Here is a 22,446-nt window from a genome sequence, read left to right as displayed (position 1 = left end):
ATATCACCCCAGTCCTCAGGATAAGTGTCATATCACCCCAGTCCTCAGGATAAGTGTCATATCACCCTAGTCCTCAGGATAAGTGTCATATCACCCCAGTCGTCCTCAGGATAAGTGTCATATCACCCCAGTCCTCAGGATAAATGTGATGCAAAATGTAACAGAACCGATGTGATACAAACACCCAAATCAACACCCTTTGGAAATTTCCTTTTATAACCTATCTGTATTTCTTGTATTACCATCAACTCATTTTTTCTGAATCCCCATCACTATAGCTGGTAGGTCTAACAGACTACTTTTTTCTTCTCTTTTTGTTCTCCATTGAACTGACCTGGCAGTGAACTATGAATTCAGACAACACCAGTCGATGATGATACAAAAAGCTGTATAAACTTGTTTGCTAAGACTTGTATTTTGTATAGATAGATGATAGAATTGTTTACTGATCAATTTCATTATAAACCTAAGAACTGTCACAGGAGTGACTTATACCCCCACAATACGGTCTTGTCACAAAAAAATGGCAACCATAAGAAATTTTAACAAGAGCTCCGCCAAGCGGGGCAATATACGCCCGGAGGATTACATCATAGGATGGGAGCAAAATTTAAAGAACTTGACTGTTGTAGCTCAAAAAATGGAACAACAAAAGGAAAAATTCAAAAAACAAATCTAAGTCCACAAAAAAATATTCAAAGTCCACAAAAAAAATCCTTACCAGGTACAGGTTTGTAAAAATACACCTAAAAATTAGAGGTACCATCCATGTTGTACCACAGAAAAGGGGTCTCGGTTTTTCCCTACGGCCAATAATAAAAAAGTTTCAAAATAAGCTATTGATAGTAACAGAAAAGGGAAGTAATTCCAAAAAAACAAGAGGGCCAAGATGGCCCTAGGTCGCTCACCTAAGAAACACTCCATAACAGTGTAAAACATGTTTGACCTAGTGATTTCATGGAAACAAATATTCTGACCAATTTTCATTAAAATTGTCCAATAAATTGGTCTCTTCGAACAAACAACACATTTCCTTTAGATTTATTTGCATAATGTTTTGTCCCTAATGCTCATGTTCTCGACCAATTTATCAAGCAACATCGACAAATTACTGAGATCACAGAAAAGTAACACCCCCTAAATAACTAAGTTTTGCATTATTGCCTACCTGTTTTGAGACCTCCGATATCCTATTAATTGCCTAGCATTTCATTTTTTGCAATCAAATCTCAATTTTCTAAATTCCCTGAAGAAAGCGGGTCATTCATACGTGTACACAAGGGAATTTTCTTAAATTGAAGGACCATTTGTTTTGACTCTCATAACTATGTAAACACCTTGAACTTTCATAAGGCATCGACTCAGCCCTTTCTGAAGACATGAAAAATACACCTCTATGATACACATGTTGGTTTTTCGCATTGCCGATACCTATGACCTGTTCTGAACCCAAGTACCATATTCAAACACCAATTTATAGTTTCCATTTTGTTCTTAAATTTCATGATGACATTACAGTCAAAATACTCACTTATGTGCAGTTACACATGTTTATTCTTATTTGAACCTAGACCATGTGTTTCTACTCCCAGAAATAAACCCTTTGTACTTGGTCGAATGATAAATCAGCAATACTTTTGCCAAAGTTATGAAGACAATTGTGAAGAATTAAGAGGCATCGTCGGATACAGATGGGTTTACCGTGATATACCTCAGTGGTACCATTTTGATTCCTGACCCATTTACAGAAGGCATATATGATATTCAAGTGTGCTTCTGACAAAAATTATGAATGATTCACTTAAAATACTAGCCTCAATACGGCATATACACTCAGGTAGTTTTCCTTAGATATTCTATACCCCAGTCCTAGTATAGTGCCATATACCCATTCGGAACGTGTCCTAATTCATAAGGCATATCAATCTCCAAAAGTGTCATATGACATCTAGAAAATACATCCCCTAGTCCTCAGATAAGTGTTTCTTAGATTGTGAACCCAGTCCTAGTTGTTTACCAGCCCGAGATGAACCCTATTTCGAACTTCACCTCAGATTCATCAAAGTGTCATATCATCTCAGACTCAATAATGTATGCAAAGAAGAAATTGAAAAACCAAATCACCCTTGGAATTCTTAAACCATCTGTTTTCTTGTTTACCATCAACTCATTTTTTGAACCCCACTAGTGTATCCCTATTTCAACTCGTTTTATTTATCAAGTGTTCTCATTAACTGACCAATGTCATGAAGATTAATTCAAAAAACCACCATGATGATACACAAGGTTATTCTTGTTTGACTAAGACTTAGTTTTTGATCCAGATGATCATTGTTTAACTGATCAATTTATCAATTATAACTGACCTATATCATGATGATATACAAATACGGTCTCTATGTCACAAAGAATATTGCTAGACCTAAGTTTTGACCAAGACCATTTTCGAACGCGGCCTAGGAGATTACATCATATGGCTTTAAATTACTTTGACCAAGAGACACAAGGAAAAATTCAAAAATACTAGTCCCATATCCAATACAAAAAACTTACTAAAGTTTGAAATACACCTAAAGAATTAGAGACATCCATTGTACACGAAAGACGGACGGCCCTCGGCATAAAAAAAGTCAACATAGCATTGTGTAACAGGGAGCTAAAAAATATTGTAAGTGAACAAAAAAGAGATCTGCCAAATAAAAACAAGAGCACTGCAATGCAGAGCAATATACACAAAGCAAAGTCATATAAGACCTTTGACCCTAAAGTGTGACCTTGACCTTGAAGCAAGTCATCCGGAACATGGGCTCTGCACATCGTCTCAGTGTGGTGAACATTTCTGCTAAGTTTCTTTGAAATCCTTCCAGCAGTTCAAGAGTTACAGAGCGGACACGAAACAAACTGATATGACTTTTGACCCATAAGTGTGACCTTGACCTTGAAGCTAGTCGTCCGGGACATGCGCTCTGCACGTTGTCTTGGTGTGGTGAACATTTGTGTCAAGTTTCTTTGAAATCCTTCAAGGGGTTCAAGAGTTACAGAGCGGACACAAAACAAAACTGATATAACCTTTGACTCCTAAGTGTGACCTTGAATCGAGACATCCAAAACATGCGCTCTGCACGTCGTCTCAGTGTGGTGAACATTTGTGTCAAGATTCCTTGAAATCCTTCAAGGGGTTCAAGAGTTACAGAGCAGACACGAAATTGCTAACGGACAGACGGACACCAGCGTCATAACATAATACATCCCTATAAAAATACTTAGAATAATATAAAACGTAAAAAAAAATTAATACTTAAAAAAACAAGAGCTGTCTCCATAGGATGACACATGCCCCTGATGGCACTTTGAATGAATATATAGTTATGGCCGATGTTAGAGTTTAGGACCTTTGACCTACGGAACTGGGTCTTGCGCGCGACACGTCGTCTTACTGTGTCACACATTCATGCGTAGTTATTTTAAAATCCATGCATGAATGACAAAGATATGGACCGGACACACCCATCAATGCACTATCATGAAAAATGACCTTTAACGTCTAAGTGTGACCTTGACCTTTGAGCTACGGACCTGGGTCTTGCGTGCGACACGTCGTCTTACTGTGGTACACATTCCTGCCACGTTATTTGAAAATCCATCCAAGGTAGACAAAGATATGGACCAGACACGCCCATCAATGCACTATCTTTTAACGTCTAAGTGTGACCTTGACCTTTGAGCTACGGACCTGGGTCTTGCGTGCGACATGTCGTCTTACTGTTGTACACATTCATGCCAAGTTATTTGAAAATCCATCCATCGATGATAAAGATATGGACCGGACACGCCCATCAATGCACTATCCTTTAATGTCTAAGTGTGACCTTGACCTTTGAGCTACGGACCTGGGTCTTGCGTGCGACACGTCGTCTTACTGTGGTACACATTCATGCCAAGTTATTTGAAAATCCATCCATCGATGACAAAGATATGGACCGGACACGCCCATCAATGCACTATCCTTTAATGTCTCAGTGTGACCTTGACCTTTGAGCTACGGACCTGGGTCTTGCGCGCGACACGTCGTCTTACTGTGGTACACATTCATGCAAAGTTATTTGAAAATCCATCCATCGATGACAAAGATATGGACCGGACACGAAAATTGCGGACAGACTGACAGACCGACAGACTGACAGACCGACAGACTGACAGACGGACAGACGGTTCAAAAACTATATGCCTCCCTTCGGGGGCATAAAAAATGTTCTCGTCTGGAGTACTTCAGCCTGGGCTTTCGCGGCACATGTAAGTAATACTAGTATATGTGCCCAGGATGAGGGATGAGGTAAATATAAAAAACTCTAATATTAGAGATACACAAAACATGAATACAAAAAAAAGTCTTACCAACACATGTTACCACAGAAAAATGTATTTACTTTTTACATAGGACTAATAATAAACAAGAGTGCCATTGGTCACAATATACGCCTGTCACAACAAATTTCTTTACACTAGCACCTGTGTTTGCAAATGGAATTTTAATTTTGTGGTTGTTTAGTAACTATTGTAATTCTTTTGTTTTTTTAAATACACATAAAAACTCCTTACCAGGTAGAGATACCTTAAAAAAAAAAAAAAAAAAAATACATCTAAAATTTGAAAGTAACATCTATGTTGTACCACAGAAAAGTGGTTTTTCCCTACAGTTAATTATAAAAAAGTTACAATATAAGTTATTTATAGTAATAACTAAGGGAAGTTAATCTTTGAAAAAAAAAAAAAATCCAAAAAAAAAAAATTGTAAGTCCACACAAAAATCCTTACCAGGTAGAGATAGGTCAAAATACACCTCAAAATTGGATGTATTATGCATGTTGTACTACATTCTAGCATAAAACTGCTGTTATTGTCACTTTTCGGGGGTGTTTTAACAGGAGAGAAAATGTGTGTTAACAAGGAGATTCTCGCGCTCGCGTGCTGTTATAACACCTTTTTATATATGCGTGTTCCGTGGCAAAGCGTAAAGGCCATTCGGCCCCAAAACAGATAATTCAAAACAAAATGACATCAACGTAAAAAACAACTCAGACATTCCCGCGCATTTCGTGGAAATTTAATGACGTTGAGTGACAATGTGTTCATTTATCAGTTTTTTACGCGTTTAATGCTAGAATAGCGTTAGCGCATGTTGATTTCGTGTTATAACATCTGCAGAATCCCGAGGATTCTGCAGATGTTATAACACGAGGGATTCTGCAGATGTTATAACACGAAAAAACATGCGTTATCCCTACAGAAAAGTGGTCTCGACTTTTCCCTACGACTAGTAATGAAAAAGTTACAATATAAGCTATTTATAGTAACAACAAAGGGAAGTAATTCTAGAGAAGGGGCCTGCGCATGACACTTCGTCTCATGATGGTGTACAATTGTGCCAAGTTACATCAAAATCCCTCATTCTTGTATCCTTTGACCTCTAAGTGTGACCTTGACCTTAGACCTAGGGACCTGGTTCTTGCGCATAACACGAAAAAACATGCGTTATCCCTACAGAAAAGTGGTCTCGACTTTTCCCTACGACTAGTAATGAAAAAGTTACAATATAAGCTATTTATAGTAACAACAAAGGGAAGTAATTCTAGAGAAGGGGGCTGCGCATGACACTTCGTCTCATGATGGTGAACAATTGTGCCAAGTTACATCAAAATCTCTCAAAATCCCTCCATGCAAGAAGACGATATGCTCCGGACAGTCATTCTTGAATTTGACCTTTGATCTCTAAGTGTGACCTTGACCTTAGACCTAGGGACCTGGTTCTTGCACATGACACTCTGTCTCATGATGGTGAACAACTGTGCCAAGTTTCATCAAAACCCCTCCATGCATGAAGAAGATATGCTCCGGACAAAGTCTGTGGACGCCCGCCAGCCAGAACATGTCCCGTTTTTCAAACGGGCGTATAAAAAGTCAGAAAAATACCTAAAATATTGAAAATCTAAAAATAGAATTTCTAAAAACAGACTAATTCTTGGAATTTAAGGGGAAGTAACTCAGTACAAAAGTTAACAAGAGCTGTCCGTAAGACAGCGCGCTCCACTATTCGGGGATTTGACAGTAAAATGAATATATGTCTGAATAAGAGACCTCTACTATAAAAGGAAGATACCCCAACGGGCATAATTCCATCAAATACACAAATTAGAGTTATAAGGATTGTTACAACAAATGCAGATGATGATGGTAAAGATATATTTTGAGTTTCAAGTCATTATCTTATATAGTACCAAAGTTATGTCCAGAAAACAAAGTTTGTTAAAAAAAATTAAGTATAAAAGGGATATAATTTGGTCAAAAATACAAATCAGAGTTATGGGGATTGTTACCACACATGCAGATGATGGTGATAAAGATACATTTTAAGTTTCAAGTCATTATCTTATATTGCATTAAAGTAATATCCAGAAAGCAAAGATGGCAAAAAAGTTTAAGTACAAAAGGGGCATAATTCTGTCAAAAATACAATTAGAGTTATTGTGTATGTAACCACACATGCAGATGATGATTATAAACAAATATTTTTAATTTCAAGTCATTATCTTTTAAAGTACCAAAGATATGTCTATTAATAAAGCTTTCGAAAAAATTTAACATGAAAATAATTCCAAGTATAACTCCTTTGTGACCTTGACCTTGGGTATAATGGGCCCAGCCCCTGCATATACAATGTTTGTATACTGGACAATGTTTATGAGAACTTACAGTAAGATATAAGCAAAAGTAACAAAGTTATGACAGAAAAACAAAGGTTGCCGAAAAACTTTAACCTTAAAAATAACCTAAATATAAGACCTTGGTGACCTTGACCATTAGATAAAATGGGCCCAGTCCCTGTACATACTTTGTTTGCATACTGGACAATGTTTATGTAAAGTTACAGTAAGATATAAGCAATAGTAACAAAGATTTGACAGAAAAACACAGGTTGCCGAAAAACTTTAACCTTAAAAATAACCTAAGTATAACACCTTGGTGACCTTGACCTTGGGTATAATGGGCCCAGTCCTTAATACATACTTTGTTTGCATACTGGACAATGTTTATGTGAAGTTACAGTAAGATATAAGCAATATTAACAAAGATATGACAGAAAAACAAAGGTGCCGAAAAACTTTAACCTTAAAAATAACCTAAGTATAACAGCTTGGTGACCTTGACCTTGGGTATAATGGGCTCAGCCCCTACACATACATTGTTTGTATACTGGACAATGTTTATGTGAAGTAACAGTAAGATATAAGCAATAGTAACAAAGATATGACAGAAAAACAAAGGTTGCCATAAACTTTAACCAAGAAGGGTCATGCGACGCCGACGCCGGGGCAAGAGTAGTATAGCCCCGCTATTCTTCGAATAGTGGAGCTAAAAAAAGTTACTTCCTTTTGGCTCTAAGCCAATCAGAATGATATATAGTGAAAATGCATTAAAATTAACCTTAAATTCTAAGTAAAAGGGGGCATAATTCATGAAAAATTGGTGTCAAGAGTTATGCACCTTATGTCACATGATGCGGGTGATAAGGTGGAACATCTATTTTAAGTTTGAATCAAATTCATTTAGTAATAACTGAGATATTGTGAAAATGCATCAAAACTAGAAAATGCTTTTGTAAAAAAGCGCATGTCTCCCCCAATGCAAAGTCCTATAGGCAAGAAGTCAATAGGGGTCAGGTGCGAAAGTCAAAGAGACACTGATGGTTGGCTGCAACAGGGATCATCTACTTGGCATGTCCAGTCATCCCGCTAAATTTCACCACTCTTGGCTTAGTGGTTTTCAAGTCACTGTTCAGGCTCCTGTGACCTTGATTTTTGATCAAGTGACCTCAAAATAAATAGGGGTCATCTACTCTGCATGTCAAATCATCCTATTAAGTTTCAACATTGTAGGTCAAATGGTTCTCAAGTTATTTCCAAAAAATGATTTTACATGAACAGGCCACTGTGACCTTGACCTTTAATAGACTGACCCCAAAATCAATAGGGGTCATCTACTCTGCATGTTCAATCATTCTATGAAGTTTCAACATTCTGGGTCAAGTGGTTCTCAAGTTATTGATCGGAACTGGTTATCAATGTTCAGGCCCCTGTGACCTTGACCTTTAATGGAGTGACCCCAAAAACAATAGGGGTCATTTAATCTGCATGAACAATCATCCTATGAAGTTTCAACATCCTGGGTCGCGGGGTTCTCAAGTTATTGATCGGAAATGGTTTTCCATGTTCAGGCCCCTGTGGCCTTGACCTTTAACAGAATGACCCTAAAATCGTTAGGGGTCATCTACTCTGCATGACCAATCATCCTATGAAGTTTCATCATTCTGGGTCAAGTGGTTCTCAAATTACTGACCTGAAATGGTTTTCAATTTTGAGGCCCCTGTGACCTTGACCTATCACAGAATGACCCCAAAATCGTTAGGGGTCATCTACTCTGCATGACGAATCATCCTATGAAGTTTCAACATTCTGGGTCAAGTGGTTCTCAAGTTACTGACCGGAAATGGTTTTCAATGTTCAGGCCCCTGTGACCTTAACCTTTAATGGAGTGACCCCAAAATCGATAGGGGTCATCTACTTTGCATGTACAATCATCCTATGAAGTTTCAACATTCTGGGTGAAGTGGTTCTCTAGTTATTGATTGGAAATGGTTTTCAATGTTCAGGCCCCTGTGACCTTGACCTTTGACGGAGTGACCCCAAAATCAATAGGGAGTCATCTACTCTTCATGACCAATCATCCTATCAAGTTTCAACATTCTGGGTGAAGTGGTTCTCTAGTTATTGATCGGAAATGGTTTTCAATGTTCAGGCCCCTGTGACCTTGACCTTTGACGGAGTGACCCCAAAATCAATAGGGGTCATCTACTCTTCATGACCAATCATCCTATCAAGTTTCAACATTCTGGGTGAAGTGGTTCTCTAGTTATTGATCGGAAATGGTTTTCAATGTTCAGGCCTGTGACCTTGACCTTTGACGGAGTGACCCCAAAATCAATAGGGGTCATCTACTCTTCATGATCAATCATCCTATGAGGTTTCAACATTCTGGGTGAAGTGGTTCTCTAGTTATTGATCGGAAATGGTTTTCAATGTTCAGGCCCCTGTGACCTTGACCTTTGACGGAGTGACCCCAAAAACAATAGGGGTCGTCTACTCCAGCAGCCCTACAATCCTATGAAGTTTGAAGGTTCTAGGTCAAATGGTTCTCCAGTTATTGCTCGGAAATGAAGTGTGACGTACGGACGGACAGGGCAAAAACAATATGTCTCCTGGGGGAGACATAATTAACCTTAAATTCTAAGTAAAAGGGGGCATAATTCATGAAAAATTGGTGTCAGAGTTATGCACCTTGTGTCACATGATGTGGGTGATAAGGTGGAACATCTATTTTAAGTTAGAATCAAATCCATTTAGTAATAACTGAGATAATAAATTCAGGACGCGATGCAACAGGATGCGACACGACAAAACTGACTCCTATATAGCACCCACAAACATGTTTGGTGAGGGTATAATAAAACACATGAAAGACTTTAGAATTCGACAAGGATCTGAACAATATGACCTTGCTGTAATAACTGTATGGTATTTTGAACATAAATGCTGTCAGGCAGTCTTTTTAAGTTCTGGAAGCATGTATAATGATATGGAATGTTCGATTTTGTTGCGTTTAACATCACACCGACACGATTTATGTCATATGGTGACATTCCAGCCGTGATGGTGGAGGAAGACCCCAGATGCCCCTCTGTGTATTATTTCACCAGTGGGGGTTGGTGGGGGGGGGGCACCTAGGTAGAACCACCTACATTCCGTAAGCCAGCTGGATAGCTTCTTCACATGAAGAATTCAGCGCCCCGAGAAAGGCTAAAACCACCCGGCCACAGAGGCCCCAGCATTGTTCAATGAGCGTAGTTTATAGAGCTTCTTGTTAGATGTTTGTTAAGCAGGGTTTCAAATCTGCAAAGGTGAGGGGCAAGTGATTCAATGTTGGTGACAACAACTAAGCCACAGAACATAGCGAATGTATAAATAAACTTGACTATAAATCTATTTCATGCAATACATGGGTGTGAATTTCAGTCACCAAAAAGACACATCCGTGTTAAGGCTTGGCGGCTGTGACCCAGATGCCCCGTCCCAGGCCCCATTTTTCCACTCGGAGTACTTCATACTGCTAAATGTACATCAGAGCACTTCTACACAGTGACTTTAAATACTCCTTCCTTTATCAATTTAAACCTTAACACAGTTCACACCTAATTTAGTTTCTGTAAAATTGTATTCTTGATGCTATTTATTGTCACTTATTTTTATTATAACTGAATATTGCAAACTTAAGTCAAAGCTGCTCTGCACCTGCTGTAAATTGGGTAATAAGCAGAAAATAAAAACAAGAGCACCGCCTTGCAGGTGCAGACGCTCATCTGACTTTTTGTCTCTGTATAATAGAAATATTGTCCTACCCATGATTTTCTGAGTCCAAAAAGGGCCATAATTCTTGCAAAAAACAATGTAGAGTTATGGTACTTGCTGTGCAGAGTCAGCTTTTAATGGTGAATAACTGATCCAAGTTTTAAGAAATAGCTTTGACCGTTGAGGAGAAATGTTGACCTAAACATAAAACTTAACCAAGAAATCTGATATTTTTTAAGTCCAAAAGGGGCCATAATTTTTGTAAAAAGCAGGATGGAGTTATGTTTCTTGCTGTACAGAGTCAGCCTTTGAAAGTGAACAATTGTTGCAAGTTTTAAAGCAATATAGCTTTAATAGTTTAGGAGAAAAGCTGACCTAAACACAAAACTTAACCAAGAAATCTGATTTTCCAAGTCCAAAAGGGGCCATAATTCTTGCAACAAGAGGTCCAAGTGGGCCTAAGTCACTCACCTGAGGCTGACTTTGACCTAATTAGATCCTGCTTGTGACAAAGTATTAAATTTAAAAAAGACTTAAATTTTTTTTTTAAATTTAAATTATAAAAGACTTTTAAAAGTATTTCTATTTTTAGCTTTAGCAGCCGGACCAAGTGCCCCCATTTGAACAAACTTGGGAGAAGACCATAAAATTATGCTACATATGAAGTTTGATGAAGATCCATCAAGCAGTTCATGATTGTTTAAAAGGTATTTCTATTTTTAGCTCTAGCGGTCCCTAAAAGCAGCCAAGTGCCCCCATTTGAACAAATTTGAGCGAGGACCATATAATGATGCCACAGACCATCAAGTGGTGCATGGTGAGAAGTTGTTTAAAGGTATTTCTATTTTTAGCTCTAGCGACCCCTAAAAGGGGCCAAGTGCCCCCATTTGAACAAATTTGGGAGAGGACCATATAATGATGCTTCAGAACAAATTTGATGAAAATCCATCAAGCGGTTCATGTTAAGAAGTCGTTTAAACATATTTCTATTTTCAGCTCTAATGGCCCCTAAAATGGGCCAAGTGCCCCCATTTGAACAAATTTGGGAAAGGACCTTATAATGATGCTACAGACCAAGTTTGCTGAAGATCCATCAAGTGGTTCATGAAAAGAAGTTGTTTAAAGGTTTTTCTATTTTTAGCTCTAGCGGCCCCTAAAAGGGGCCAAGCCCCCCCATTTGAACAAACTTGGAAGAGGACCTTATAATGATGCTACAGACCAAGTTTGATGAAGATCTATCAAGCGGTTCATGATAAGAAGTCTTTCAAACATATTTCTATTTTTAGCTCTAGTGGCCCCCTAAAAGGGGCCAAGTGCCCCATTTGAATTAACTTGGAGAGGACCTTATAAAGATGCTACAGACCAAGTTTGATGAAGATCCATCAAGCCGTTCATGAGAAGAAGTTGTTTCAAGGTTTTTTTTATTTTTAGCTCTAGCAGACCCTGAAAGGGGCCAAGTGCCCACATTTGAACAATTTGGAAGAGGACCTTACAAATGATGCTGAAGATCCATCAAACAGTTCATGAGAAGAAGTTGTTTAAAGGTTTTTCCATTTTTAGCTCTAGCGGCCCCTAAAAGGGCCAAGTGCCCCCATTTGAACAAAATTGGGAAAGAACCTTATAATGATGCTACAGACCAAGTTTGATGAAGATCCATCAAGCAGTTCATGAGAAGAAGTCGTTTAAAGATTTTTCTATTTTTAGCTCTAGCAGCCCCTAAAAGGGGCCAAATGCCCCCATTTGAACATAGATAGAGGACCTCACCAGGATGCTACAGACCAAATTAGGTGTTATTCTGACCAGTAGTTTCTGACAGAGGAGAACATGTTTAAGTAAAAACGTGGACGAGGCATGACGGACGCCAGACCATCCACCTCATACTAATAGCTCACCCTAAACCTTCAGTTCAGGTGATCTAAAAAGCAGGATGGAGTTATGTTTCTTGCTGTACAGAGTCAGCTTTTGATGGTGAACAAGTGTTGCACAATAGCTTTGATAGTTTAGGAGAAAAGTTGACCTAAACATAAAATTTAACCAAGAAATCTGATATTTTCTAAGTCAAAAAGGGGCCATAATTCTTGCAAAAAGCAGGATGGAGTTGTGTTTCTTGCTGTACAGAGTCAGTTATTGATGGTGAACAAGTGTTGCAAGTTTTAAAACAATAGCTTTGATAGTTTAGGAGAAAAGCTGGCCTAAACATAAAACTTAACCAGGCAACGCCAACGCAACGCTGATCAAGTGATAACAATAACTCCCCATTTTTTCCCCAAAAAATCAGATGAGTTAAACAAGAGGGCCATGAAGGCCCTGTATCGCTCACCTGACCTATTGACCTGAAGATCATCAAGATTAACATTCTGACCAAGTTTCATTAAGATATGGTCATAAATGTGGCCTCTAAAGTGTTAACTAGCTATTCCTTTGATTTGACCCCGTGACCTAGTTTTTGACCCGACATGACCCAGATTCGAACTTGACCTAAAGATCATCAAGTTTAACATTCTGACTAAGTTTCATGAAGATACAGATGACCCCAGATGACCCAATACCGAACTCGTCCAAGATTGTATTAAGGGTAACATTCTGACCAAGTTTCATTAAGATTGGGCCAAAAATGTGACCTCTTGAGTGTTAACAAGCTTTTCCTTTGATTTGACCTGGTGACCTAGTTTCTGACCCCAGATGACCCAATATCGAACTCGTCCAAGATTTTATTGAGGGTAACATTCTGACCAAGTTTCATTAAGATTGGGCCAAAATTGTGACCTCTAGAGTGTTAACAAGCTTTTCCTTTGATTTGACCTGGTGACCTAGTTTCTGACCCCAGATGACCCAATATCTAACTCGTCCAAGATTATATTGAGGGTAACATTCCGACCAAGTTTCATTAAGATTCGGCCAAAATTGTGACCTCTAGAGTGTTAACAAGCTTTTCCTTTGATTTGACCTGGTGACCTAGTTTTTGACCCCAGATGACCCAATATCAAACTCGTCCAAGATTTTATTGAGGGTAACATTCTGACCAAGTTTCATTAAGATTGGGCCAAAAATGTGACCTCTAGAGTGTTAACAGTCAAATTGTTGACGACGGACGGACGGATGACGACGGACACAGGGCGATCACTAAAGCTCACCTTTGAGCACCTCGTGCTCAGGTGAGCTAAAAACAACTAATATTACCCAATGTACAGTATAATTATATCTACTGCATATATGCCTACACATGTTTCAAGCTTCACACACTGACCTAGTGGACCTGTAATGACAACTGGTGATTTTGGTGTGACTAATTTTGTGTTCTTAATTTGGCAATGTAGATGCTTCCCATTTATAACAGAGAATACTGAAATTGTATAAAGAGAGTACAAAATCGGAAGATTACCATTATCAGTTCACTAAGCTAAAAAAAAAAAAGTAATGACAGTTTTGAAATAGCACTATTCAGGCTAGAGTTACATCAACATGGCCATTGTGTCAACAACACTGGAGAAAACTAGGACTATAGTTTCTGAGGTATTAAATGATCTAACATTATATCAAGTTTTTACCAAATTTGCGCATTAATGAAAATTTAAAATGTGTTTTAATTGAACAAACTGATTAATAAAGAAAAATTGGTTAAACAGTCTGTCAATGTATTAGAAAGAATTGGTTAGGTTTTCAATTGACTACGGGACGGCACACAGAATTCTAACCCACAACCTCATAGAATCAGTGTAAGAAATCTGCATACATTTTTTGTATTACCACAGTTGCACAAAATGAAGGTAATGGACTCATATTGACATTGGCAATTTACATCCTTGTTACTAAACTAATGCAGCATTGACTGTAAATGTAGCTCATACATGTAGCATGGTGTTCCACAACAACCAAAGTAATAGAATGTGTCTGTAGAACACAGGTTGTGCCCCCACTGGTACATTTGTCACAAATAAGGGGAAATAATTCAAATGTTTGCAGTTTTAAGGGGGTATAGCCTCAACAAACATTTTATATAAAGGATTCATTATTCTAGGCCATATACTTTTTGAGCTATGAGCATCACAAACAAAAATCCACTATTTTGCCTATTTCAGCGGCTGTAACTCTGTAATTAGCAATAAAATCTCAAGAAGAATGCCAAGTGTGCAAGGTCACATCATGATAAAGACTCATGCAAAGTTTCATGCATTTACATCAAACATTTTTTGAGATAGGCATGTCATTTGGTGAAAATGTGCATTTTTGACAATTTCAGGGGTCATAACTTTGGAAACAGGGGGTGAAGCCAGATGAAAAATAGACGGTGCACAAGTTGACATCATGATAAAGACACTTGCAAGTTTTCATTAATTTATATGAAATACTTTTTGAGCTAGGCATGTCACAAGGTGAAATGTGCATTTTGTACTATTTCAGGGGCCATAACTTTGGAAATTGGGGGTGGAGCCAGACGGAAAAATAGGAGGTGTGCAAGTTCATATCATGAAAAAGATTCATGCAAGGTTTCATAAATTTATATGAAATACTTTTTGAGCTAGGTGCGTCACAAGGTGAAAATGTGCATTTTTGACTATCTCAAGGCCCATAACTCTGGAAATAGGGGGCGAGCCAGACAAAAAATAGAAAAAAATTTGCCAATGTCATTATGGGTCAATTTCTCTAACTCTCATCATGATGTTCATTATTCCACTGAGAAACAAATTACATTGTAAAGATTCACTTATATATTTATCAACACTATTTCAAAATTCATTTTTCTTCACTAAATTAATTCAAGGACAATAGATTTTTTTTAATTATTCATTAATTTAATCACATCTGATGAGAATTTTCTTGTGGTATCATACAAATGAAATACTGTTTACCAAGAAATCCATGCCAGTTTATGTTATGAAAAAAAAATCTTGTTTTATTACAAATTTACCAAAAAGCAGCAAACCAAAATAGAGCAAATATCAAAGGCCACTCAAAACAAGTACATGAACATAAAAATTTGAAATCGAAGTTAAAAATATTACTGCAAAAAATGGCAAAATGTTTTCTTGGAAAAAAGTTCAAGATCGAGAGACTTAATAAGTATCTATTAGAAAAATAACACTCGTTAGAACTGAATAAGGTGCACACAAACACATTTCACCTTGAAAACTTTCTATCCGCTGCCCTACATGGAAAATATATTGAATAGCTTACAATATTCATACAACAAGCAAAAACATTTGAACAACAATTTAAAAGCAGAGAAATAATATGTAGTTTACATTTCAAGAAAGACACCCATAAAATTTTCAAGTATATCTAATATCAAACAAATCTGACTGAAAATCTGACTGTGCATTTTGCTTTTAATAAGGTAAACATCATTTCAAATGACTACTGCCCAGGTAAACAGTCTTTATCAATATAACATCATAATTAACAGAAGTAATATTGACCAGGATGTAATACCAGGGTAACTGCATATTTGACCAAAAAGTAAGTGACTATAAATGTTATATCATATATCCATGATGTTATTTGATATAACAGTTAAAAATACTATGGGGCTGTCTATTACCCCGGTATCAATTATATGAGTCATCAACAGTTTTTATGGACACTATATGGTTTCATTCTCTGCATTTAAATCCATAAAATAATCATAAACAAGGAGCTGCGTTCAATAAACGTTTGATGCCCCCGGTGGCATCCTTGTCAATACAAATCAACCTATGTCCAAAACGAGGTCAAGGTCAAACTGAGGTCAGGTGATGTTTGAAGATGAGGAATGGTCACAGGTTACATCTGTATTAGTATCAATTCATTCTTGTAAGCAGTACTGATGCTAGACGAAACAGTCCCATTTGGTTAACCAAGAGATGGCCCATATAAAGCAACCTAAGTCCAAAATGAGGTCAAGGTCAAGGTCAAACTGAGGTCAGGTGATGTTTGAAGATGAGGAATGGTCACAGGTTACATCTGCTTTAGTATCAAGTCATTCTAGTAAGAGGTATTGATGCTACACGAAACGGTCCCATTTGGTTAACCTCATACAGACGTCCGTTCCTACATATGGATACTTATGTGGCTACTCTTATGTTCTCTCTATTGTTCTTTTAGCCACGTAAGAGAAAAATAGCCACATAAAAGCCTTACGGAATGAATGACATCAAAGAAAAAGTACATTTACCTATTGTTGCTATAGCCACCTAAGTATGCAAATGTGAGCTCGGACAAACAAACGAACGGACAGACGGACGGACAGGACAATCACTATATGCCTCCCGCATCAGTAGATGCCGGGAGCATAAAAAAGAGCAGAATTCACAAAACCTACCAACCCATACCGTATATATACATCATGCTGAAAGCTTTCAAAAAAATATAAATCAAGCACAATTAAATTAAACATGCATATCTACCAATGTTTAAAAGTCAGTGTGATTCAAAATCATGAAAAGAAGCAAAAAAAGGATTTCTTCGCAAACTACTGATTACAAACAAGATTACAAACTCTTGAGATATATACTGTGAAATCATTAATATTTGTGGCGGACTAATTTTTGACCATAACCACGAAATTAAACGATTTTACAGTATGACAACAGTTTTTATTAAATTCGGTAAGACTAAAGAAATATTTAAGGAGTCAAACAGTTTCATGTGAGCTGAGAATTAACTAACAAACTTGAAAGTCTTTCAAGGGCAGACTAGGAATGCCATTCATGAAGATATTGCCAATTATAGATAATCAGGCATAATATTTTCTTCCTACAACAGATGTTAAATTAATTAACTTGTTCCTTGTTTTCTTGTCCAATATGAAATATATCAATATTATAATAGGCTGTGTAATGTAGAGATAGGCCCTAAAATTTTCAGTGATAGAATTACATTAAATAAAGTCTAGAAATTAATTTCCAAGTCCTTGAAATAACCAAAAATGATTTCACAAATGTGAAGTTTATGATAGTTTTGTTAATATCAATAACAGAAGTTTTAATTTTTAATTTAAAGTTGTGATCCACAAAGAATGACAACTCTTGCCTTGGGCTAGTACTTATAAGTAGAGATCTATTAGTTTACTTCCCTTGCAATTACACAATTGAGTGGAAAATGAAAACTGTTTAAGACACAATATCATACTTTTTTGCACAACAAAATCATTAAGGATTTATTCATTTGTGTTTGATTTACCCCTCAAGACATGGTTCCTATGATTCTGTCAACTTACATATGGTAAAAAATTAACTTTTAACAAGCCAATAATAAAACGAAGTACCAGTAGGTAAATAATAGTGCAGATAATACAGTTTTGCTTGTATCAAAATGTCACAGTAGATCCACTTTTGTAATACAGAACACCTGGTAGGATTAGTAAAGGTGCAATTATATTGATCTCTATTTCCTATGCCTATGTAATGTTTACATGATACACTGGCTTAACTATATAAGCAAAATATATTTGTAAGTACTTGTAACAACAAGAGGGTCATGATGACCCTATATCGCTCACCTGTTTAATTTGGTCTTGGAATCATCAACAGAAACATTCTGACCAAGTTTCATGAAAATAGGCACATAAATGTGGCCTCCACAGTGTTACTAAGCTTTTCCTTTGATTTGAGTGGTGACCTAGTTTTTGACCCCACATGACCCAGTTTCGAACTTGGCCTAGGAAACATTGAGATAAACATTCTGACCAAGTTTCATGAAAATAGGATCATAAATGTGGCCTCTAGAGTATTAACAAGCTTTTCCTTTGATTTGAGCTGGTGACTTAGTTTTTTTACCCCATATGACCCAGTTTCAAACCTGGCTTAGGAATCATCAAGATAAACAATCTGACCAAGTTTCATGAAGATAGGGTCATAAATGTGGCTCAAGAGTGTTAACAAACTTTTCCTTTGATTTGACTGGGTGACCAAAATTTGACCCTATATGACCCAGTTTTAAGCTTGGCATCAAGACAAACATTCTGACAAAGTTTCATGAAGATAGGGTCATAAATGTGGCCTCAAGAGTATTAACAAGTACTATCAGCATGTGAAGTTTGAAGGTCTTGGGTGCAGTGATTCGCGAGTAAAGTGCCTTCATGCAAAAAGTTAACATTGGCCCCTGTGACCTGGACCTTTGACCTGGTGACCCCAAAGTCAGTAGATGTTGTGTACTCAATAAGTACTATCAGCATATGAAGTTTGAAGGTCCTGGGTGCAGTGGTTCGTGAGTAAAGTGCCTTCATGCAAAAAGTTAACGTTGGTGACGAACGGACATGCAAAAAGTTAACATTGGCCCCTGTGACCTTGACCTTTGACCTGGTGACCCCAGTCAGTAGGGGTCGTGTACTCAATAAGTACTATCAGCACGTAAAGTTTGAAGGTCCTGGGTGCAGTGGTTCAAGAGTAAAGTGCCTTCATGCAAAAAGTTAACGTTGTGACGAACGGACATGCAAAAAGTTAACATTGGCCCCTGTGACCTTGACCTTTGACCTGGTGACCCCAAAGTCAGTAGGGGTCGTGCACTCAATAAGTACTATCAGCACGTGAAGTTTGAAGGTCCTGGGTGCAGTGGTTCGTGAGTAAAGTGTCTTCATGCAAAAAGTTAACGTTGTGACGAATGGACGGACAGTTGAAAACTAATATGCCTCCCTTCGGAGGCATAAAAATACGACCTACCGACCTCTATTTTTTGTAAGCCGGTGACCAGAGTCAAGACTTTTTTTTTGGCCTATGGCTGAAAGGGCCAAAATAGAAAATTCTGCCAGCAGTAACTCTAGAACCCATGATGGAATCTGTATTTGTGTGTAAGTGTGGTTAAAATCAAATGTAAAGTGTTACTTCTATCATGTTCACAAGGTAAAAATTAACAATTTTGGCTCTTTCAGGGGTCAATCAGGGGCTGTAACTCCAGAACCTATGATTGGATCTGACAGATTCATCATGGACTCCAAGATCTATTGTTATTAAAGATATTTTGCAAGTTTGTATCAAATCAAACCATAAATGAAGTCTCTATATGGCTGCAAAAGCCAAAATAGCAAATTTTGGCCCTTTAAGGGGCCATAACTCTGGAACCCATAATGGGATCTGGCCAGTTTTTGAAAGGAACTGAGATATTATGCCAATATAAGTTATGTGCAAGTTTGATTAAAATTGATTGCAAAATGTGGTCTCTATCGTATTCACAAGACATTGTGGACAGACGGACGACGGGACGATCACAAAAGCTCACCCTGTCACTATGTGAGAGGTGAGCTAAAATAGAAAGCATTTGTGCAGTGGATTAGCCTTAGGAGTTGGAAACATATTGCAGCAGTTGTTGGCTCAAATCCCACCTTAAACACAATTGTATCTCACCTGAAGACACTAATAACCGTTTGCCCACTGAAGACACTAATACCCGTTTGCCCCCTGAAGACACTAATACCCGTTTGCTCGCTGAAGACACTAATACCCGTTTGCCCACTGAAGACACTAATACCCGTTTGCCCACTGAAGACACTAATACCCGTTTGCTCGCTGAAGACACTAATACCCGTTTGCCCACTGAAGACACTAATACCCGTTTGCCCAAAAGGAAGCTCAAACACAAATTTTACACTTCAATTAACAATCAAGCTATAAACGTAAGTATAAACAAGAGCCATGTCAGACATGGCTAATCCCCCCACCGGGCATATCATAATTGAAGGATGTGGTCCGCATCAGGGGTTTTAAGATGTGGAAGAAAGAATAAGTCAGTAGTGAGGTGGTTTACTGCTAAATTTTATTAATTTTCATGAAGAGTATAACTATGATGTTTTTCTATATGGCTACTGTAAAAAGAAGGAATGGAAAGCTAACAGGGAACAAGAGTGCCAGAATGTCACAATATATGCCCGTCAAAGCAAATTTCTTTACTCTAGCAGCTGTATTTGCAAATGGAATGCTAATTTTGTGGTTGTTTAGTAATCATTGTAAGTCTTTTGTTTTTTAAAGTCCACAAAAAAACTCCTTACTAGGTAGAGATACCTTATATATAATAAAATTAATAAAATACACCTAAAACTGGAGAGTAACATCTATGCTGTACCACAGAAAAGTGGTCTTGTTTTTTCCCTAGGGTCAATTATAAAAATATTACAATATAAGTTATTTATAGTAACAACTAAGGGAAGTTAATCTTTAAAAAAAAAAAAAAAAAAATTGCAAGTCCACACAAAAATCTTTATCAGGAAGAGACTGGTCAAAATACACCTCAAAATTGGATTTAGCATGTTTGTTGTACTACAGAAAAGTGGTCTCGATTTTTCCCTACGACTAGTAATGAAAAAGTTACAATAAAAGCTATTTAAAGTAACAACAAAGGGAAGTAATTCTAAAGAAGGGAACTGCGCATAACACTTCGTCTCATGATGGTGTATAATTGTGCCAAGTTACATCAAAATCCCTCCATGCATGAAGAAGAAATGCTTCGGACAAAGTCATTCTTGTATCTGACCTTTGGCCTCTAAGTGTGACCTTGACCTTAGGCCTAGTGACCTGGATCTTGCGCATGACACTCCGTCTCGTGTGGTAAACATTTGTGCCAAGTTATATCAAAATCCCTAATGCAGAGAAGAAATCGTCACTCAGTGCAAGAAGTGGATATGCATGACTATAGAAGGATTTATTCACTTTTGCGCTAAGTGACAAATGCTCGACAAGGTTTTTATTCTTGTATCCTTTGACCTCTAAGTGTGACCTTGACCTTAGACCTAGGGACCTAGTTCTTGCGTATGACACTCCGCATCGTGGTGGTAAACATTTGTGCCAAGATATATCAAAATCCCTCCATGCATGAAGAAGATATGCTCCGGACAAATTTCTTTAAGAAAATATGATAAAGGGGAATAACTCAAAAAATAGGCAAGGTAGAGTTATTGTTCTTGCACACTGCACTTCCTCCCAATGTGTTCTATCAGTGTATGAAGTTTGAAGAAAATCCCTCCAGTATTTTTGGGGTTATGCTCCGGACAAAATGTTTTAAGAAAATATGATAAAGGGGAATAACTCAAAAAATAGGCAAGGTAGAGTTATTGTTCTTGCACACTGCACTTCCTCTCAATGTGTTCTATCAGTGTATGAAGTTTGAAGAAAATCCCTCCAGTACTTTTGGAGTTATGCTCCGGACAAATTTTTTTAAGAAAATAAGATAAAGGGGAATAACTCAAAAAATAGGCAAGGTAGAGTTATTGTTCTTGCACACTGCACTTCCTCCCAATGTGTTCTATCAGTGTATGAAGTTTGAAGAAAATCCCTCAAGTACTTTTGGAGTTATGCTCCGGACAAATATCGTTGCGGACGCACGGACGCACGGACGGACGGACGGACAGACGGACGCACGGACGGAGAGCATTTCTAATATCCCCTTCACCTTTGGTGGGGGGATAAATTAAAATTGAACTTTAAGGCCTCTAAACATTACGTCTTAGCATAACAGTTGTTCTAATAAGAAATAAAAATGCATTTTGCAATATCATGTGTTGCATGACTGTAAAACCATTTAAAGCATGTAAAATAGTAAATGGAAAAAAATTTTGCTTTCATGATTTAAAAGTGTAAAAAAAAACCCCAAAGCTATCTCAAAGTCTATTTGTACAACTCTACGACGGAGAATTCAAATGAAAAATATCTTAGATACAGACAAATTTTGGAAGAATCCACGATACTCGCAATAAAAAACTGTAAGTGAGTCAGATCAAACTTTACAATTTTACAGATTATCTCATTAACTAAATAGTAACGTAGACATTTGAAAGATTGATGACTTTTATGCAAAAACAAACTGTCCAATTTCACAGTTACCAAGTGCACAAGTGCATACATTGCAACATAAATATATCTTATTACATACTCATTTTCAAACTTCGTTAAGTCTTTTTTTTTCAGATTAATGTGACTTTATAATGGATGTGTGATGTCATTCATGACATCATGCTGATGTATTTCTATACCTTTAAAGTTAGTTACTGTCAATATTTTCCCTTCTTATAATCAGCTAAAGA

General features: G+C 37.4%; 1 protein-coding gene across 12 annotated transcripts in view; it reads right to left on the bottom strand.

Moving 5' to 3' along the window:
- LOC123554410 (high affinity copper uptake protein 1-like) overlaps positions 1 to 22,446 on the bottom strand; it is a 113,853-nt gene that overhangs the window by 19,899 nt on the left and 71,508 nt on the right. For 8 of the 12 annotated variants that reach the window (XM_045344599.2, XM_045344559.2, XM_045344590.2 and 5 more), the window contains one exon: positions 10,132 to 10,221. The exons of 2 other annotated variants lie outside the window; for them this stretch is intronic. In XM_045344599.2, the coding sequence (XP_045200534.2) occupies positions 10,132 to 10,221 (90 nt within the window). Of the gene's footprint in view, positions 1 to 10,131; positions 10,222 to 15,582; positions 15,607 to 16,768; positions 16,793 to 22,446 lie in introns of all 12 variants that reach the window. 2 more of the 12 variants (XM_045344617.2, XM_045344609.2) reach the window with 2 other exon arrangements.

This window comes from Mercenaria mercenaria, chromosome 15, assembly GCF_021730395.1.
Source record: "Mercenaria mercenaria strain notata chromosome 15, MADL_Memer_1, whole genome shotgun sequence".
Lineage (NCBI taxonomy): Eukaryota > Metazoa > Mollusca > Bivalvia > Venerida > Veneridae > Mercenaria > Mercenaria mercenaria.
Note: the sequence above shows the minus strand (reverse complement) of the source record. Positions and strands in the feature narration are given on the sequence as shown.